The sequence below is a fragment of the Fukomys damarensis genome, unplaced genomic scaffold, assembly GCF_012274545.1.
Source record: "Fukomys damarensis isolate Sample0158 unplaced genomic scaffold, DMR_v1.0_HiC HiC_scaffold_6, whole genome shotgun sequence".
Taxonomy (NCBI): Eukaryota; Metazoa; Chordata; class Mammalia; order Rodentia; family Bathyergidae; genus Fukomys; species Fukomys damarensis.
This window is the reverse complement of record NW_022900918.1, coordinates 35,589,706-35,606,141: the sequence shown is the minus strand read 5'-3', so window position 1 is coordinate 35,606,141 and position 16,436 is coordinate 35,589,706. Positions and strand designations below refer to the sequence as shown.

Here is a 16,436-nt window from a genome sequence, read left to right as displayed (position 1 = left end):
GGGGCGTGGGGAGCTACAGAGCAGGGGAGCAGACAGGCCCACGGCGCTTATGAGATGTGCTGCTTTGAAGAGAACAGAGAAACGGAGTGTAGTGACATCTGTTCTATAGCACATAGGTCTTTTTCTTTCAAAAAGTGATGCACTGTTGGGGAAGTGAAATTACACACAACACGTGCTAGATTTCTTTCTGGTACATTATTTATTAAGTCAATTTCTCAAATTATACACTTTCAGATTGATATTAAAACTATTAAAAATCTCATAATTTTAATTAACAAAATTTGTAGAACTGGAACAAATTATTACCAAGAAGACTTTTAATGTCCTCATCATAGTATTTGAGAAAAAAATTCAGAAAATTAGTATTGCAAACTCTTATTCCCCCAATTAGGATTTTAAGGTGTATATACTGTATGAATGCTATTTTAATGAGGTTCTCAAACTCAGCATGGGGGTATAAAATAACAACAAATATAAGGAAGTACTGTTGTAGTTCTAATAGTATTCACTCCAACACAAAACAGAACTACAATGCCCTCACAACTCATTTAAACTGCAGAGAAACTGAGTGGGACACTATACAAACCTACCCGAAGCCGACTGACTCCCTCTTCCCCTGAGGTCGGAAGCCAGGGCCTGCAAAAGGAGCTGATGAGAAGCCAAGGCTGGGAACAGAAACAGGTCTACTCTTGTGCTTGCTATTTCAAGAACCTGCTGCCCATCCCTGTCCTCTCCTGGAGGTTACCCCTCCCTGGGTGCAGCCAGTGGGTGCAGCTTTGGGCAGAGCCATGGAAAAGGGTTTGCAAAAGGGCCAGTGAGCTACCACCAAGTTCCTAGCGAACAGTATGCTTGTGGGCTATCTGTTCAGCACCATGGGACCTGCCGCAGTGTCTAACATTCTGCTCACATGGTTCTCTCTTCTCGGGAATCTCCGTCTTCACCATCCACTGTGCTGGACCATGACAGGCCCCAGGTACTCTAATAGCCCTGTGTCCCAGGCCTGGGGAAGGTGAGCTTCTGGGAAGGAAGCGTCTGTGTGGAGAGGCACTTTCTCCTCTGAAGTTGGAGGAGAGGCATTTGCTAGGATTGTTTAGTACAGAGGCTAGAAAACAGAACTGAATTCAAAATGAACAATCCAGTAAAGTTCATTTCTAATAAACAACTAGCAAAGACTTGTAAAATGAGAAGTCCTACCATGGCAAGCTTAAATTATCACTAAAAATACAAAAGGAAGAAAAGATTATAATGAATTATTTGAGGAAAAAAGATCAAGCCTCTTCAATTAGTACAATTATAAATGTTAGTACAATCCTATAAAGTATTTCAGGACAAGAAGTTTTTATTATTATTGGTCTTTTTTTCTTTTTCTTTTTTGACATAATCTCGCTATGAGGTTCTGATTGGTCTTGAACTCACTGTGTAGATCAGGATGGCCTCAAACTCTCAGTGATCCTCCTACCTCAGGCTCCTGAGTGCTGAGGTTACAAGTATGCAACAACACACCTGGTTAAAAAGTTTTTATTATTAAAATTATAAATCTGGTGGGCCAGTGATTTAGCTCAGTGGCTCTACTACCTGCCTCAAAAGCGCAAGGGCCTGAGTTTGATCCCCAGTACCAAAAAATAAATAAATAAATAAATAAATAAATAAATAAATAAATAAATAAATAAATCAATCAATCAATCAATCAATCTCAATCAATCTAAAATAAATAAATAAATAAATAAATAAATAAATAAATAAATAAATAAATAAATCAATCAATCAATCAATCAATCAATCAATCAATCTGGGAGCTGAGGGTATAGCTGGGTGGGAGAATGTTCCTTAGCACACATCCCTGGGTTTGAGTCTCCAGAACACTTCTTCCTCCAAAATACAGCAGTTTTATTTTCTAATAAAAAGAAAAATGTAGCTATTTTCCATTTGTATTGTCATAATCATTTGTTCATTTTATAAAGGAGTATTCTTTCAATTTACCTCTCAAAGACTTGGTGCCGGTTCAGTTTAGTAGAAATGACTTTGCACCTCAAATCTTTGTATCTCGACTATGGTTTAAAAAGATAGTTAAAAAAAAACTCTTCAAAGCAGAAAAGCTGTAAAGAGCTCTCTTTAGTAGATACCTAACAAGACATTATTCTAGCCATCTATAAAGTGTCTCATTCGTGTTTAAATTGAAAAATATTCAGCCATACTCAACAAACCAATGACCATTCTTTGGCCAGCATAACACGTTACCATTCAAATTCTATTCAAAAAATGTAAATCTCTGAGGTTCTCAAATTGACAACCATAAATTCATAAAAGTTTTATGCAAAGTATTATAGATTAATATATTTAATGCTACTTATGATCTGTTAAAATTAAATTCTTTCCCATTACACATATGCATGTAGTTTTCTTATAATTTGTCTACAATGCTTATTTTCTATTCTTTTTCCTCAGTACTGGGATCAAAATCAGGTCCTTGCGCTTGTGAAGCAGGCAGCACAACCACTGAACTAAATCCCCAGCCCTTACAATGCTTATTTTCTAAATAAGAGTTTCATTGTGTGCGTCTTCTGAAGAGAGGAAGGAATAGGTAGAGGTAACTCTGGCTGCCAAGTTCTTTATATGAAACTTTGCTAACCATCAAGTAATAATTTTATTCATTCATTATGTTTCTACCCTGTACAAACTACTCCGAACAAAATCCACCAAAATTCTAAAGGTTAGCCAAGATATACAAAGGAAGCAAAAAACCCGGCTGTGCTCTAGGTGATATGAATCTCCTATTTTTCATGGGTTCCTTGAATACCTCTTCCCCATTCTCCAAAGCAGTGACTTTCACATTATTATTTTTTGCAACTCTCAAACTATTTTCAGCATAACCCAAAATTTACATGTCAATACATGCAAGGAAAGAGTTAAAAAATGCTTGTTATATTCCTATAAATGAATTTATAATGCTCCCCCACATGCAGCTGAGTATTTGTCTTCTACCTAGAAAGATGATTGTTTTTTGAACAAAGTATTCATCATTACACAATAAATAAAAATTTTGGAGTATTTTTTTTTTTTAGTACCGGGAATCAAACTCCGGTCCTTGTGCTTGTGAAGCAGGTGCCGGAACCACTAAGCTACATCCCTGGCCCCAGAGTATTTTTTAATAAAGGAATTTTATTTATTGTAAAATAGTGATTCCTAGTTCTCTATCACTAAAAATTAAACAACAAAGTTATCTTTACTTATATCTTCAAATGCTAAGGATTCTCCCATGTAAGACTTCCTACTTGAAGGAAAGAAAGCACTGAGATGCTAAAGGACGTCAGTGAGGTTATACCAAAGAGTCAGGGGTGTTCATTTAACATGTTCCTTTCTTTAGAAACACCTGAGGTAGGAACTTTCTTTTTTTGAGACAAAATTTGGCTCTAGCATGCAATAAAGATGGTCTAACACCCTGTAGGGAAGTTGAGCAGGCCACTCCAGGTTTTAAAAATGTTTCTATTCTCAAACTTTAATTTTCTGTCCACAGTTCAAAATTATCTTCACTGCTCTTTTTGTCTCTGTCCTTGAAGAACTAGAGATTCAAGAGTAGGGAGCAAACTTCACTTTAAAAAATTGGTATATTTTATTAATCAATTCACTGAGTTAACACATACTTTGAAAATTTTAAAAAACTAAGTGCTTTGGGCTCTATGGCTAAAATATCACATTCATCTTTTATGGAACTTTACAGAAAATTTTAATTTTATTACTATCTGTAACAAGAAATGAATAGCATTACAATTTTTCTACATAGGAGAGACAGGGATTGTCTAGCAATTTATGGGAAAAAACCTTTAGAAAAGCAGTGTGTCAACATTGCTTGTGGGTAGAGCTGAGAGCATTATACTGCAGAACATAAAGAAAGGAAACTAAGGGAGAGAATTTTTAAAAAAAGATTTACAAGGGACAGGAAAAAAGTTTAATATGTAAATAAGGCTTTAAGATATTGTTTTTAAGAACTGACAATCAGTACCTTTTTAAATTTTCCTTGTCGTTTTGCTGCAGACTGCCCCTGGGAGTTAGAACGACATTCTGTAAGAAAACATGCATAAACTACACAGGATGGAGACACCACCTTGGTCTAAATTTCTTCCAATTTATGTTCCACTGGTATGTGTCACCGCGCTCAGAAGGGTCAGGTCTGTGATCAAAGTGGTATGCTTTCAAAGAAGGCAACACTGCCACTTTAACTGCCTAAATAATAATGAACTCAAATATACTGTACTAAAGTGTTTTCAGCCTTTTATCTAAAATATTTAGTGATCAAACTCCATTAGGAAAATATTTTTTAAAATACTAAATTTAGCTGACAGTCTGCAGAATCTGATTTCAGAGAATGTTATGACAAACACAAGCCTATAAACTTTTATAAAAAGCATCAGGGTTATTGTGAAAGTCAAAAGAGAAGTAAAACTGACAGTTACCTTCCCAACTATCAAAAATGTAAGAAATGAAAAATTACTAGGGCAAGAATAAACAAACAATATAAAAAAGTTTATAATTAATAGCTCTAGGTTACTGCTCTCCTAAGAAAGTCTAATTTCTAACTATAGCTAACTAATTATAATTAAACCCACTCATTTATAATTTAATTTCAAAATTTCCTCTAAAACAATACAACCAGGAAGTACTATTTCTGAATTGCTAAAAGCATCCTTTCATTAACTCTTTTTCTGTTACCAAACTTTTCAGAAGGGTTATCTGTCATTTGGCTGCAAAATTCATAGCTATGGCCTCACACCGAAAGCAGCTATGCTCCCTATAAAAAGACATCTACAAATAAAGATGACTAACATTTTTTAAATAGTGCATGTATGAATTCCAAAAGTAATTAATGATTTATTTCAAATTATACTAAAGTCTGTATGCACAAACAGAATAAAATGAAGACCCAAGAAATGTCATGGTAAACAATTTTTTCTAAGCACAAAATTTGCAAACTTTGCTTCAATGACAATAAACAAATGATATTAGTTCAGAAGTGACAAGAATTAAGTACATTTTTAACATTTTGGCAGCTTTTCTAGTTCCAGCATTAGATAGCAGACTTAACTTAGCTAAGAACTGTAAGAATGACAACCTTTGTGGTACGGAACTCAAGTTATACTGTGACAAAAGGTGACAGACTTGCATAATACCATTCTCATAATAAATTCTGATGAAAACATAGATGGGAAAAACTTGAGGAGAAACTCATAAAGGTGTTAACATTCATCTCTAAATTATTACAACCGGAAACTATTTCTAAAAAAAGCGTAATTTTGAAACTGTAAATGAGAATGTGAAAGGAGCTATTTCATCTACATACTTATAAAAGATTCCAGTAAGACAAAGGTCTATACAAGTGCGAACAATATTGTTCATTGTAATCGTTCTGGTTGGTTTTATTTCAATATCCCTAATATTATGTCAGTTAAAATTCTATAGCCTATTGTAATTTTAAACATCTCATTTCCTTAAGCCAAGTGTAATTTGGATGTACATGTTTTGCAAGTAGTTCAAATGTATCAGCCACTGAGCTATGATAAAGTTGAGGGCCTGAGGATGTAGACTTTTGAAAAAGAATATTAAATATTTAAAAGATATGGCACATTTTAAAAGACAGCCAGATATTAATTCATCCTCTCTAGTAACTCAAGGACTCTCCCTCTGTATTTTCTTCTACCCATTCTGAAATGTGGAAATAATTCCCACTTTTAAAGAAATACAAATTTGGAATTGGCACTTTTAGTGTAAAATGCCTAATACTTACAGCTTTCTTGCCAAGTTCACTCTTTGACAGTGTTAACGATCCTGCAAGGTAGCATCCAGGTCCTGCCCCCTTAGGTATTCTAGTAAAAGGATTAAAAGGGGGAAAAAGCAACAAAAGAGAAAGTTTCACAAAAATAGATAATTCAGGGCAAAACATAAAAATCATTCCCTAAATATTTCTCATGTTTATGATTTCAAAACTCAGAGAGAGAATTTCACCCCCAAATGGTAAATGACAACCTAGTATAATTTTTCCCTCATGTAATGAACTCACATTGAAAAGACCACAGTGTATTAATACAGGAGTTAAGTATCAGCAAAATCATCACTTACTTATCATCAGGTAGGGATGTAACAAAGAACGGCTGGTTGTATTTGGGGGGTAATGTCAAATTGCTTGACTTCTTCTTTCCTAGAAGGGCAAGGCTATGATTTTCATGAATATCCAAGCTCAAGGTATTAGACAACCGATGAGAAACAATAAATGGAAGATCTTTGAGACGCTCCAAATCACTGATTTGCTCATGACGAATCTGTAGTCGAATTGTATAATCACCTTTCTCCAATTTCAAAGAATACTGAGAAAAAAAATGGGAACAGTGGAGAAAAATAAGTAAACCAAGATGACTGTAAGACAACAAGGAGAACCAGTCCCACTTACACACTCAGGACAGTGCAGGCTGCACACAGTTACATAAAGTCCCCAGTGAGCTGGCAAGCAGATGGGACCAGGGACTCCCAGTGGCTCTCAAAAGTCAGAGAGAGTAAAAGGGAGGTTGTCACTTCTGCCTCTGACAGAAAACTCCCACATTCTCAGCTAAATCAGTGTCTGCTCAAGAATGATAAAAGCAGTACCAGTCCACTGGTCCTGAGAGACATGTACATAACGCCAAAAACATGCGAAAGGGAGGTGCTGTGTAACTTCTGAGACAAGCACCCATGCGTGTGTATGCATGCACAGGACCGCCAGTAATTTTTACATCATAAACAAGATGCTACACCTGTTTACTGTGAACAGGAAACACAGGAACCCAGCAAAATCAAGGAATATAAAGCTATTCCGATCTACCTCGTTAACATGTTGTTCTGAGATTTTTAAGGCACTGAAATAATTAAACTGCACTAATCTACTCCATGCTGATGAGACTTTTGCTTGCTTTGACAAAACAAATATATAATTCCTTGAATGACTAACTGAAAAATCCTCCATAAATTATTTTCATTGTTTAGCACGAATTAAAAATGTTACAGAATCATCTTATTCTCTGTAACAAAACTTCAATTAGGGATGAAATTTCTTTCAGTCATATGACTAAAAGATGCTTTTCCTTATAGTGATGAAATGAGGAAGAACATCTGAAGGCCCCAGTATGTGGAAGCCACTGCTTCAATGGCCTCTACCCTACCCGGACCGGGATGCCCATCAGGTGCTCACACCTTAGGAGAGGGGAGCAGGGTGTGTAAGATGCTGCGCGGAGCACATGTGTAGGGCCTGGGTCCAACCCAAAGGCTGTGCTGGCCGGGAAGCGCCACCCTTTGACTTCCTTCACCCTCCAACACGATCGGCTCAACCAGACACCGTCAGAGTTGTCCAAGCAGTCTCCTCAACAACTACAAGACTCAAGGGAGCCTCTTTTGTGAAAACACTGGATACAAAACTAAGCTATTTTTAGAAACATAAATATTGTCATAGCAAGAAATCAGAGATTTATTAGTTCATCAGATAGATTCTGTTAACTAGAAAAAAAAAAAAATCACTGTTAGCTTTATACCTGATGTGGATAGGCGTCACCTGAACCCATCTGTCTTTTGTTCTGGTCAAAAATAATCCACAGTTGGCTGTCAAATTCTGACTCATATAGCAGTTCACACAGAAGTGGGCAGCTTGGAGTTACTTCTCCACTCTTGGGCTATATAAAAAAAAAAAAATGAGAGAGAGAAAGATTATTTGACGCTGTTTACATGTTTCTAATATAGATTTTTTTTGGTACTGGGGAATCGAACTCAGGACCTTGTACTTGTGAGGCAGGGGTGGTGACACTGAGCTACATCCTCAGCCGTGTAATATAGATTTTTAAGTTACTGATGTAAGACTTTCATTAAAGCATTAAACCTTTGTGTAAAAAGTTTGCAAATGCAGAACATCTAGAATCTTGGCATTAATTAAAGGGACATCTGCAAACTTTTAAATGCACAAATTTATATTCCTTAATAAAGCAATAATCTTCAGGCCTTTAGTTACTTTATATAATTGAAATCTAATAATTCGCTGAAATATTTTATCTTATCAATATTAAAACCTGCTCAGTAGCAGTTTTATGAAAATTTTACTGATCCTAAGAAAACCCTATGACCCAACATTGACACTGGTCTCAGTTACTTTCACCAGTCATTCTACTTAGAAGTTAACTGATTTTTCACTCTTCCAATATCTCCCTTCACAAAAGGCAGTCGGGGCCAACACCATAAGCAGAAGTGTAGTATTTCATTCTCCCCACCAATGGCCAGTTATCAATGATCATCAAACGAAGGCTCAACAGCCAGGTGCTCAGCAATTTACACTTTGTGACTTCATATGTATCTGACTAGTATTCAGATAATTCGAAATCACAATCTCCTAAGAACAAGTCCAAATTACCCAATGTTAGTAACAACTCCAATTCATATAACACCATTTATAATATCCCTCCTTTTGTGATTGTATGACTCATAAAACACCAAAGTTCATCACTAGGTGTACCTAATAAACACTTACTTGATGAAAGTTGTATGTCAGGACCATTTCATAAAGCTGACGGTTATTTGGCAAAACATCTCTTGATCCTAAAGGTTTTGTTTTTGCACTCACTGGGCTGTAATAATAATAATAAGAAGTGATTTGATTCAAGAGTTCATTTACTAAGACATTAAATTATAAGGAACAAAAATCTATAACATGTTACCAAAAGTGAAAGATAAGCATTTGGGAATTCTTTACAGCATACTTTATAACATTTTAATCATGAATAGATGTAATTCTTTATTGCCTGAATTACAGCAATACAGTTGAAATTTTGCAATAAACACTACAAACATAATCTTTTCATGATAAAAACACTGTCTAATGTTGCAAATAGCTTTTAATCAAATCCAGCACTAGGGTGACTGTGCAGAAGGACAGGGTTTGACTAGAACCCATTCATCCAAATAGCCCATAGCACTGCACAGACCACAGCAGCCCTGCAGCAGCTCCCTATCTGCCAGGGCCACACTTGGCCCTTGTCCTAACCCAAGGATTAGCATTTAACCTCAGTGACTTCCGAGGCAAGTTACTAAGATACAGAGTTTTATAAAGGAGAACCCTGAGATTGGGAGAGTAAGTTTTTAGTATGAAGATGTCAGCAAAATTTATTAATCTACTCTAAATGCAGTTCCAATTTTTGAGATTCTGGGGAAAGACAGTGAGATGGTACAAGTTAGATACTCCTTCAAAAGGTTGGAAGTTTTTATTTTTATTGGTAATTAGAGAAGGCAGTGTATCTTTAACATTCCTGTCACCCAGTAGTCTCCACAACTGGCTATCTTAATGTACTTATGACAAGGCGCTGACAGGATAACATTAAGGTCAGATTACACAATAAAAACAAGGCATTTCTGAAGCACAGGGTGCTGCTTTCCACGTTGGGAGCTACTGAGGCACAAATAGTAGAGTCCTCAGGCTTCTCCTATTTGTAAGACTCCCCAGTGGTATCATTTCTGAAAATGACGCACTAAGGATTACAGTGACAGTCAGATACCTACTAACTTGCTACTTTATGTCAAGAAATGAAAAGGTCAACACCAACTTGTCCCAAAGGGATCAAACGGGCTCTACCCTGAGCTCCCCCAGTCTGATGGGACAACCTCGGGACAGTGAGACTGACGCTGGTTCAGGGCTGCCTCTCCCAGAGCTCAGCGGGCACCTGGATATTACCTCCAGTATGGGTTACATACTGGATTACAAAAAATAACTGTTTTCAAAGAGTGTCAGCGATTACCCCCATAAACATTCAGCATCTGTAGACCCCAAAGTAATGAATGATACCGTAGTGTTTGGACCCAGCTCTTCAAAGTTATGCAGGGAGCCAAATCTTCATATTTTAAGGAAGACTGAACATCAAAACGGTTGATTCCTTCTGATGCATGCTATAAAAGATAGTTAATAAATTAATTCCTTAAACTATAAAGACATAATACTTTGTGTCTCAAGTTTATATATACCAAGGAACAATGTCTATTGCAATTTTTGGAACCATGGGTAAATCTGCCAGTGAAGGTCTAAATCTAACCAATGAAATTATTTTCCACTAACACAAATAAATGACATGAAAAATGACAGAAAGGCCACAAGACTTACAATGTTTAACTGAGGAGCAGTACATACTATCCCATGGAAAGAAATGGTATAATCAATATTGACATCGCTGAGACTGGCCCACCACCGAGCAATACAAAATTCAATTGCTTTCCCACCCTGTATTAAAAAAAAAAAAAAAAAAGAGAGGACAGATTACAATATATAACTCCTCTGTTTTTCCTCAAATTACAAAATATATATATTAACTGTTTCACAGTAATTATTTTTTTACACATAGCAAGAAAACTCAAAGAAACTTTACTGTTTTTGCTAGGTGTTAAATCATACCTGCAAGGATGGGTGCAGAAATTTAAATAGTCATTTACATAATCACGTTTTTTTTTTTATCAAAAAGATCTAGGCAGCTTTTGAAAGCACATATAATACCAGTGAAAAAGTGGAATAAAAATTGGACCATAAGAAAAATAATTGGGAATACTGACAAGAAAAAAGGATATTACAACTTTGTAAGACACATTCAAAAGGCACAATTTAATTTTGGGCTCAGAGCTGCCTGCTAACTAAAACAAATGAAATGATGGTGACTTATACTTTTTTCCCTGGTTAAGAAATAGAAATACAAAGGAGAGAAAAACTGTTCATTAGCAAGTTTAAAAAGATGAATTATATAACAATGACAGATACAAGGACACAAATAAAATTATCAGGACACGAAGAGATGTGGGCAAGATATCCAACCCACTGAAAACGGAGTAGCAAGTATAAGAAAGAATACCTGATCAGCGTGCCCACCTCCAGTGGAGGAAGGACTAGTCTCATGGCTAACATCGGCTAACAAGATAGCTATGTAGGTTTATCTATCATTTTGTGAGGAGATTACATATGGAGCAGTAACAGTTTCACCTGTGAAGCAACTACCTCGCATATACGAAGTTACCAAGAAAAGCCTGGCCTACGGTAATAATCTACAGTACAATGAGCAACAGTTTAAATCAGGGTTCAAATTACTAAGTGTCAGAATCTATCAGATTAGCACTTTTTACTAAATTATTCAGAGTTAAAAAGACATGAATTTTTACCTCCAAGGCTTGGTTTTAAGAACCCTTAATTAGACTACTCTATCTTCCTATGTCATTATTTTGGCATGAACAAAATGCACAGTCCCAATGTACTCTGGGTACAAACTATAAAGGAAAATTAAAATTCACATGCTTGGCCTTAGCCCATACCAAAAGGCAAAGAAAGTTTTGGATTTCATCTGTTAATTAAACTTACTAGGACAGGAAAAGCTTCAGTCAGTGTTCCTTTTTCTGGAAGAGAGCAAAACTTATAGAACTCATGACTTCGATATGCTCGTTGCTTTACAAGTTGTACTGCATGAAGAACAAATTTGGCCGATACCTCAGAAGAACAGGAACACACGGTAACTTCTAAAAGGTGAAGGAAAGAAGCAAAATTTCTGACTGTTAAAGTGACTTCAATAATGTCCACCTGTTTAGAGAATAATGTATCTAGCATAACATGACATAGTCAAAAGAAACCTTCATACAGTCTACTTCCTTAAGAACAGAGTAAAAGAATACTGATAAAGCTGGAAAGGCAGAAGATACCCTATGGGAAATAAGCAAACAAACTGGCATAGAAACAAACTGCCACTGTGGTGCAAAGACCAGGGCACAGCCATCTGTTTCCAGATGCACATGCTATTACCCTCACCAGGTACCTTAGAAAATCCCACCTTTCCTCTGGTTTTATCTGAGAACCAGTCAATTTCCCTAGGGCTGTAATTTTAGGAATCTCTTTATTTATCTTGTCCAATGCCATTCCTATCACTTCCCCGCTAACCTTTCCTGGTATCTTCTCCTTCATTTGGTCTCTGCCCTGTTTGTTTATGGAAAGCCACATCAGAGCCACACTGCCAGGTTCCTGTGAGGCTCAGCTGGAGGGCAGGTGAGCCACTGTGAAGCAGGACCAGAGGTGGTTCATCTGAACAACACCCTCCGCCCTGTGTCCTCAAGGACCGGGGGCATACAGCTCTTAGAACCTAGAAAAGCCTAGCATTTCCTGGGGCAGCACGGGCCAGACAAGTGGATGCGTACAGACAAATGATTGGAAGACACTTTGGGAAATTAAAAAGACAAATGGCTCTTTCTAAACCAGGTGAGTTACTTCATTTTTGACAAACTCCCAAAGAATGTTCTCACATCAAGTGATTTTATTATTTCATTTTCAACAAACTGAGAAGAGGTACATCTGTATTTACATGGATGGACAACAATGCACTCTGAGTCCAATATAAGTCATTTCTAATGGTACCCACCCACCATATGGGACCGAACAGAATGACTGGAGCAAAATACCCAATGCAGAGCCCAAAGTCTCAAATATTCAGTAATGTTGGCTATTAATTTAAACTGGGTTCATACATACGTGGCACCATTATTACAGAGCTAGAATATGAGGAAATAAAAGGCCAAGAGACTACCTTCACTTACCAGCCCAGGTTGCGCCCTCGGGAACCTCAACAAAATGCCTTCGAATCTGACCAGGTTTAAAATGTACATCTGTGAAGGCGAGGTCATAATGTGAAGACTCATTTACTCTGAAAGTTGACAAAAATGATTGAATGTGACACTGTCTCAGAAATACTTACATATTCACAGTAAGTTCACTGCTTTTTCAAGACCTTACACTGCTATTTGTTACAAACTTCTTACGTAACAGCAAGCACAGTTATGATCCCAGCTTTATAATACGTTAGCAGAGTTAATCTCTGGAGAAGAGTACAGGTGATTCCTTCAACTTGGTTTCCTTTATAATTTAATATACATATACACATTAGGGCCGGGGATGGAGCTCAGTGGTTTCACCGCCCTCCCCTTAAAGCACAAGGTCCCAAGTTCAATCCCCGGTACAAAGAAAAAAAAAAAAAACCCAAAACATAAACACATTATAAACAGCTCTCTTTTTTGTTAAAGAAACTTTATAGCATTTATTTACAGGATTTTCTAATTACCAGATTCTGGACTACAGTGAGTTCTAGATATTAGAAATCTAAGGTAACATTTTGTTACTGACACTGTCTTAAGAGCAATGAGTGAAAAAGTTACTTTAATCATGGCTTGAGATGTAACAGTAGTAAAATAAGATCCTTTGTCCCAGACAAGCTAGGGAGGAGAGAAAAAACATTAGAGACATTCAACTCTGGGAAGAAAGAAGCGTTGGGGAAAACAGAAGAAGAGCGCTTGGCTCACACAAAGGGAGCTGGGAGAGCTTCTGGAAGGAGCCAGTGTGACTAGCTGCGCTCTTACATACTGCCTTGCTGGGACTTCCTCTCAATGTCTAGGGGACATACGACAGAAATTAACTGCTGTCCAGTTTTCCCACGTGTAAGTCGCACTCTTTAAATTTAATCTCAACTTCACCCTTCGTATCTCATGGGCTGAGATCTACAGCACACTTAATATTTAACCAAGAAACCAACTCAACAGAAACTATTCATTTAGAACTTTGCAGTATTCACACAACCTCAATCTCACCTTTCATCCACTAAACAATTTGTTGTGTTCTGAACACCCCACATAATGGGCTCCACACAGGACAGGGTGAGATACGGTCTCTGTGCCTTAAAGAGCTCACAAGTAGTATAAAGTGAATAGCAAGTCACCACACACTGACTAACATTTGTTCCGAGGTGTGAAGTGTCACCACGAAGAAAGAAGGTGGGCAGGGGATGTAGCTCAGTGGCACTGTGCCTGTCTGGCAAACACAAGGTCCTGAGTTCGATCCCGGATTCTGGGGTTGGGGGGACTCCCTTCTCTCAGGATGACTTGGGATGAATCTGGTCACTTGGAGCAAAGCAATCAGCTGTGCCTATGCACAAATCCCAAGGAAACCTGGAGCATCAAGCAGAAAGCTGGCTCCAATGTGTAACTGGGTGGACAGAACGAGGATGGGGAGTGTGGCTGGGCTATCGGGAGGTCACTGTTTGTGTGCTCTATTAAGGAGCTTGAACTTGACCCTTGGAGGTCAAGTACTGTGACTGAAACTGACATCTTTGGTTTCAGAGTGGACAATATGGAAAGGGAGGAGCCTCGAAACATGGCGCCTGGATAAGTGGACGAGCCGGGTGGGAGAGGCATCTTGGACACAAGGAGACGGGAGGTGGAGTGGCAGCAGATGGGGGACACTGTCAAGCACTGCCAGGAGTCAGTAGGACGAAGCCTCAGCTTCTCCAGTGGGCAAGGTGAGGCCATCAGAGACTCGTCAGAGGTAGTTTCAGTGAGTGAACAGTCGGTGTCAACGCCAGAGACGATCGGCCATCCTCAGTAATGGCTGACTGCATGGCACCCAAAACTTATACTAGCTGGGAGCAGAACTAAGTTCCAGATACCTGGGTCTGGCCTAAAATCCTTATAAAGTCCACATTATTCCACAAATAGACATTTACAACTTGGATGCAACAGTACACTGTGAAAAACCTTTCACTTACTTTGCTGCTATTACTGCAGTGATTGGAACTCTGAACAGAGGGCCTGCATTAGGGGATGCTATGTCATAGCCACATACCTAGAAAAGAGAACGGCAGGTCTCAACATCCTCAAACAAACTGGGAAATAAGCAATACAACGGTACCTTCTAGTCACAAAGTAAAGTAATCCTAAAATTGAAATGTCCTAAACATAAGGTGACATCAGTATCTGAACAGTGGGTCACATGATTAATAATAGCAAAAAGCTCAAACAAATACGTTTACATCAATCCTTGACGAATTGAGACTAATGAGAAAATGAGCCATCAAGTACAAAATGATTACACTTTAATTACTCTCAGCTGCAAACTGGCTCAAACCAGTACTGCAGACAACTTTGGAGGCAGAGACACTGCTACACCATTCTGTGTTTACTTACAACTATCATGTGTTTAACAGATGATGGTATTATTCTTCACCTGGTATTAAAGTTAACTGCAGCTGGCATTCAGCTGAATTAAATAAGCGACAGATTACAGGGAAGACCTAACTGGAAAGTCCTACTGTTAACAGTGCCTCTCCCTTGCCTCCTTTACATGGGATTTAACAGGACATTCTTAAAGTATCTGACTGCTTAAAAGAGGTGTAAAATCTGGAAAGTGCAAAGAGCTAGTTGTTCTTTTACAGGAGAACTATATACTGCAAACACACTTGGGGAGTTGTTTACTCGTAACTCTCAAGCATCTTAAAAGATGAACCAAATGAAGACTGATGATACCAATACCTCTGTATAATGTAATCCTTCTCTCAAGCCTCTGGGATCCACACGTATGTTTATGTGTCTACACTGATTCATGAGTTCCAAATGGCTGGGACACTGGACCCAAGATGAATTTGAAGTTAGAGCTAAATGAAGCTGTAGGGATATTTTTTCAGAGTTTTCTGGCATTAAAAAGACCAAAAATAAAAATTAGCACTTTACTCTTTCCCTCCCATTTAAAAAAGTTCTATCTTCTATCAAGATAATTTAGCAACTCAGTTCAGGCAGCTGTAAAATGGCCTAGACATGAACATCCAAAACCCCAGCCTAAATAAAACAATCTTTTTAGCATACTCATGAGATCTACGCTTACTTCCACCAAACACTGCTGCAGCTTAAAATAAGCAGTTTCCGTGGGTGTTTTAAACTACTGCATGAAGACACTAGCATCTGACTGACAGAGACGTCACACGCACAGGGATGACTCACACATGAGCTGCACTCCTCCCTGGAGGCTTTCAGCTCCTCCTCTCACTGGAAAGTTCTGTCTTATATCCAGTAGCAAAATGGGGAAAGAGAAGGAATTTGGTGTGTGACTGCCAATTTAACAAATCTGTGGTCACTCAAGGTCCATTTCACTGATTTCCTTGGTCGTATAGAAGCTAACGGAAGGGCCACAGGGCTGGAATGACTGATTGCTCTGATACTTTCTTTTAAGTCTATCAGTTTTGAAAACAATCACTGTGCTGACTCTGAGCATCAGCCAAATAACACTCTTGCACATTCACCATTCAAGTGAAGCACACATGTCGAAGTGTCTGCTCCTCACCAGCCTACTCCTTACCGGTGTTCTCTGGAAACACAGGCTCGATGCCAACACCATGGTCTGAAGGTGCAGCCACCTGAACAGGGTCTCGGAGGTAGATGCCACGGTTGTTTCCAACAGTGACTGTAAAACCTAATCTATTAGCAAACGATGTATTCTGAACGAGGTAGTCATAGGCTTTATCAACCTAATCAAAAGAATATAAGCAATAAGGTATGTGGTTGAGTCAAGACAATAATTTATTGCAAATTACCAACTAACCCTT

The 16,436-nt window shown here is 38.0% G+C and overlaps 1 protein-coding gene across 9 annotated transcripts in view; it reads right to left on the bottom strand.

Annotated features, from left to right (window-relative positions):
• Tpp2 (tripeptidyl peptidase 2) overlaps positions 1 to 16,436 on the bottom strand; it is a 70,950-nt gene that overhangs the window by 14,321 nt on the left and 40,193 nt on the right. For 6 of the 9 annotated variants that reach the window (XM_010604628.2, XM_010604630.3, XM_010604629.3 and 3 more), the window contains exons 13-24: positions 16,190 to 16,358; positions 15,370 to 15,527; positions 14,607 to 14,683; positions 12,610 to 12,716; positions 11,390 to 11,544; positions 10,154 to 10,270; positions 9,842 to 9,942; positions 8,534 to 8,630; positions 7,551 to 7,688; positions 6,112 to 6,356; positions 5,780 to 5,858; positions 4,001 to 4,039 (exon numbers count right to left, since the gene is read on the bottom strand). In XM_010604628.2, the coding sequence (XP_010602930.1) occupies positions 4,001 to 4,039; positions 5,780 to 5,858; positions 6,112 to 6,356; positions 7,551 to 7,688; positions 8,534 to 8,630; positions 9,842 to 9,942; positions 10,154 to 10,270; positions 11,390 to 11,544; positions 12,610 to 12,716; positions 14,607 to 14,683; positions 15,370 to 15,527; positions 16,190 to 16,358 (1,482 nt within the window). Of the gene's footprint in view, positions 1 to 1,340; positions 1,504 to 4,000; positions 4,060 to 5,779; positions 5,859 to 6,111; positions 6,357 to 7,550; positions 7,689 to 8,533; positions 8,631 to 9,841; positions 9,943 to 10,153; positions 10,271 to 11,389; positions 11,545 to 12,609; positions 12,717 to 14,606; positions 14,684 to 15,369; positions 15,528 to 16,189; positions 16,359 to 16,436 lie in introns of those variants that run through there. The other 3 variants (XM_033760967.1, XM_033760968.1, XM_010604627.2) reach the window with 3 other exon arrangements.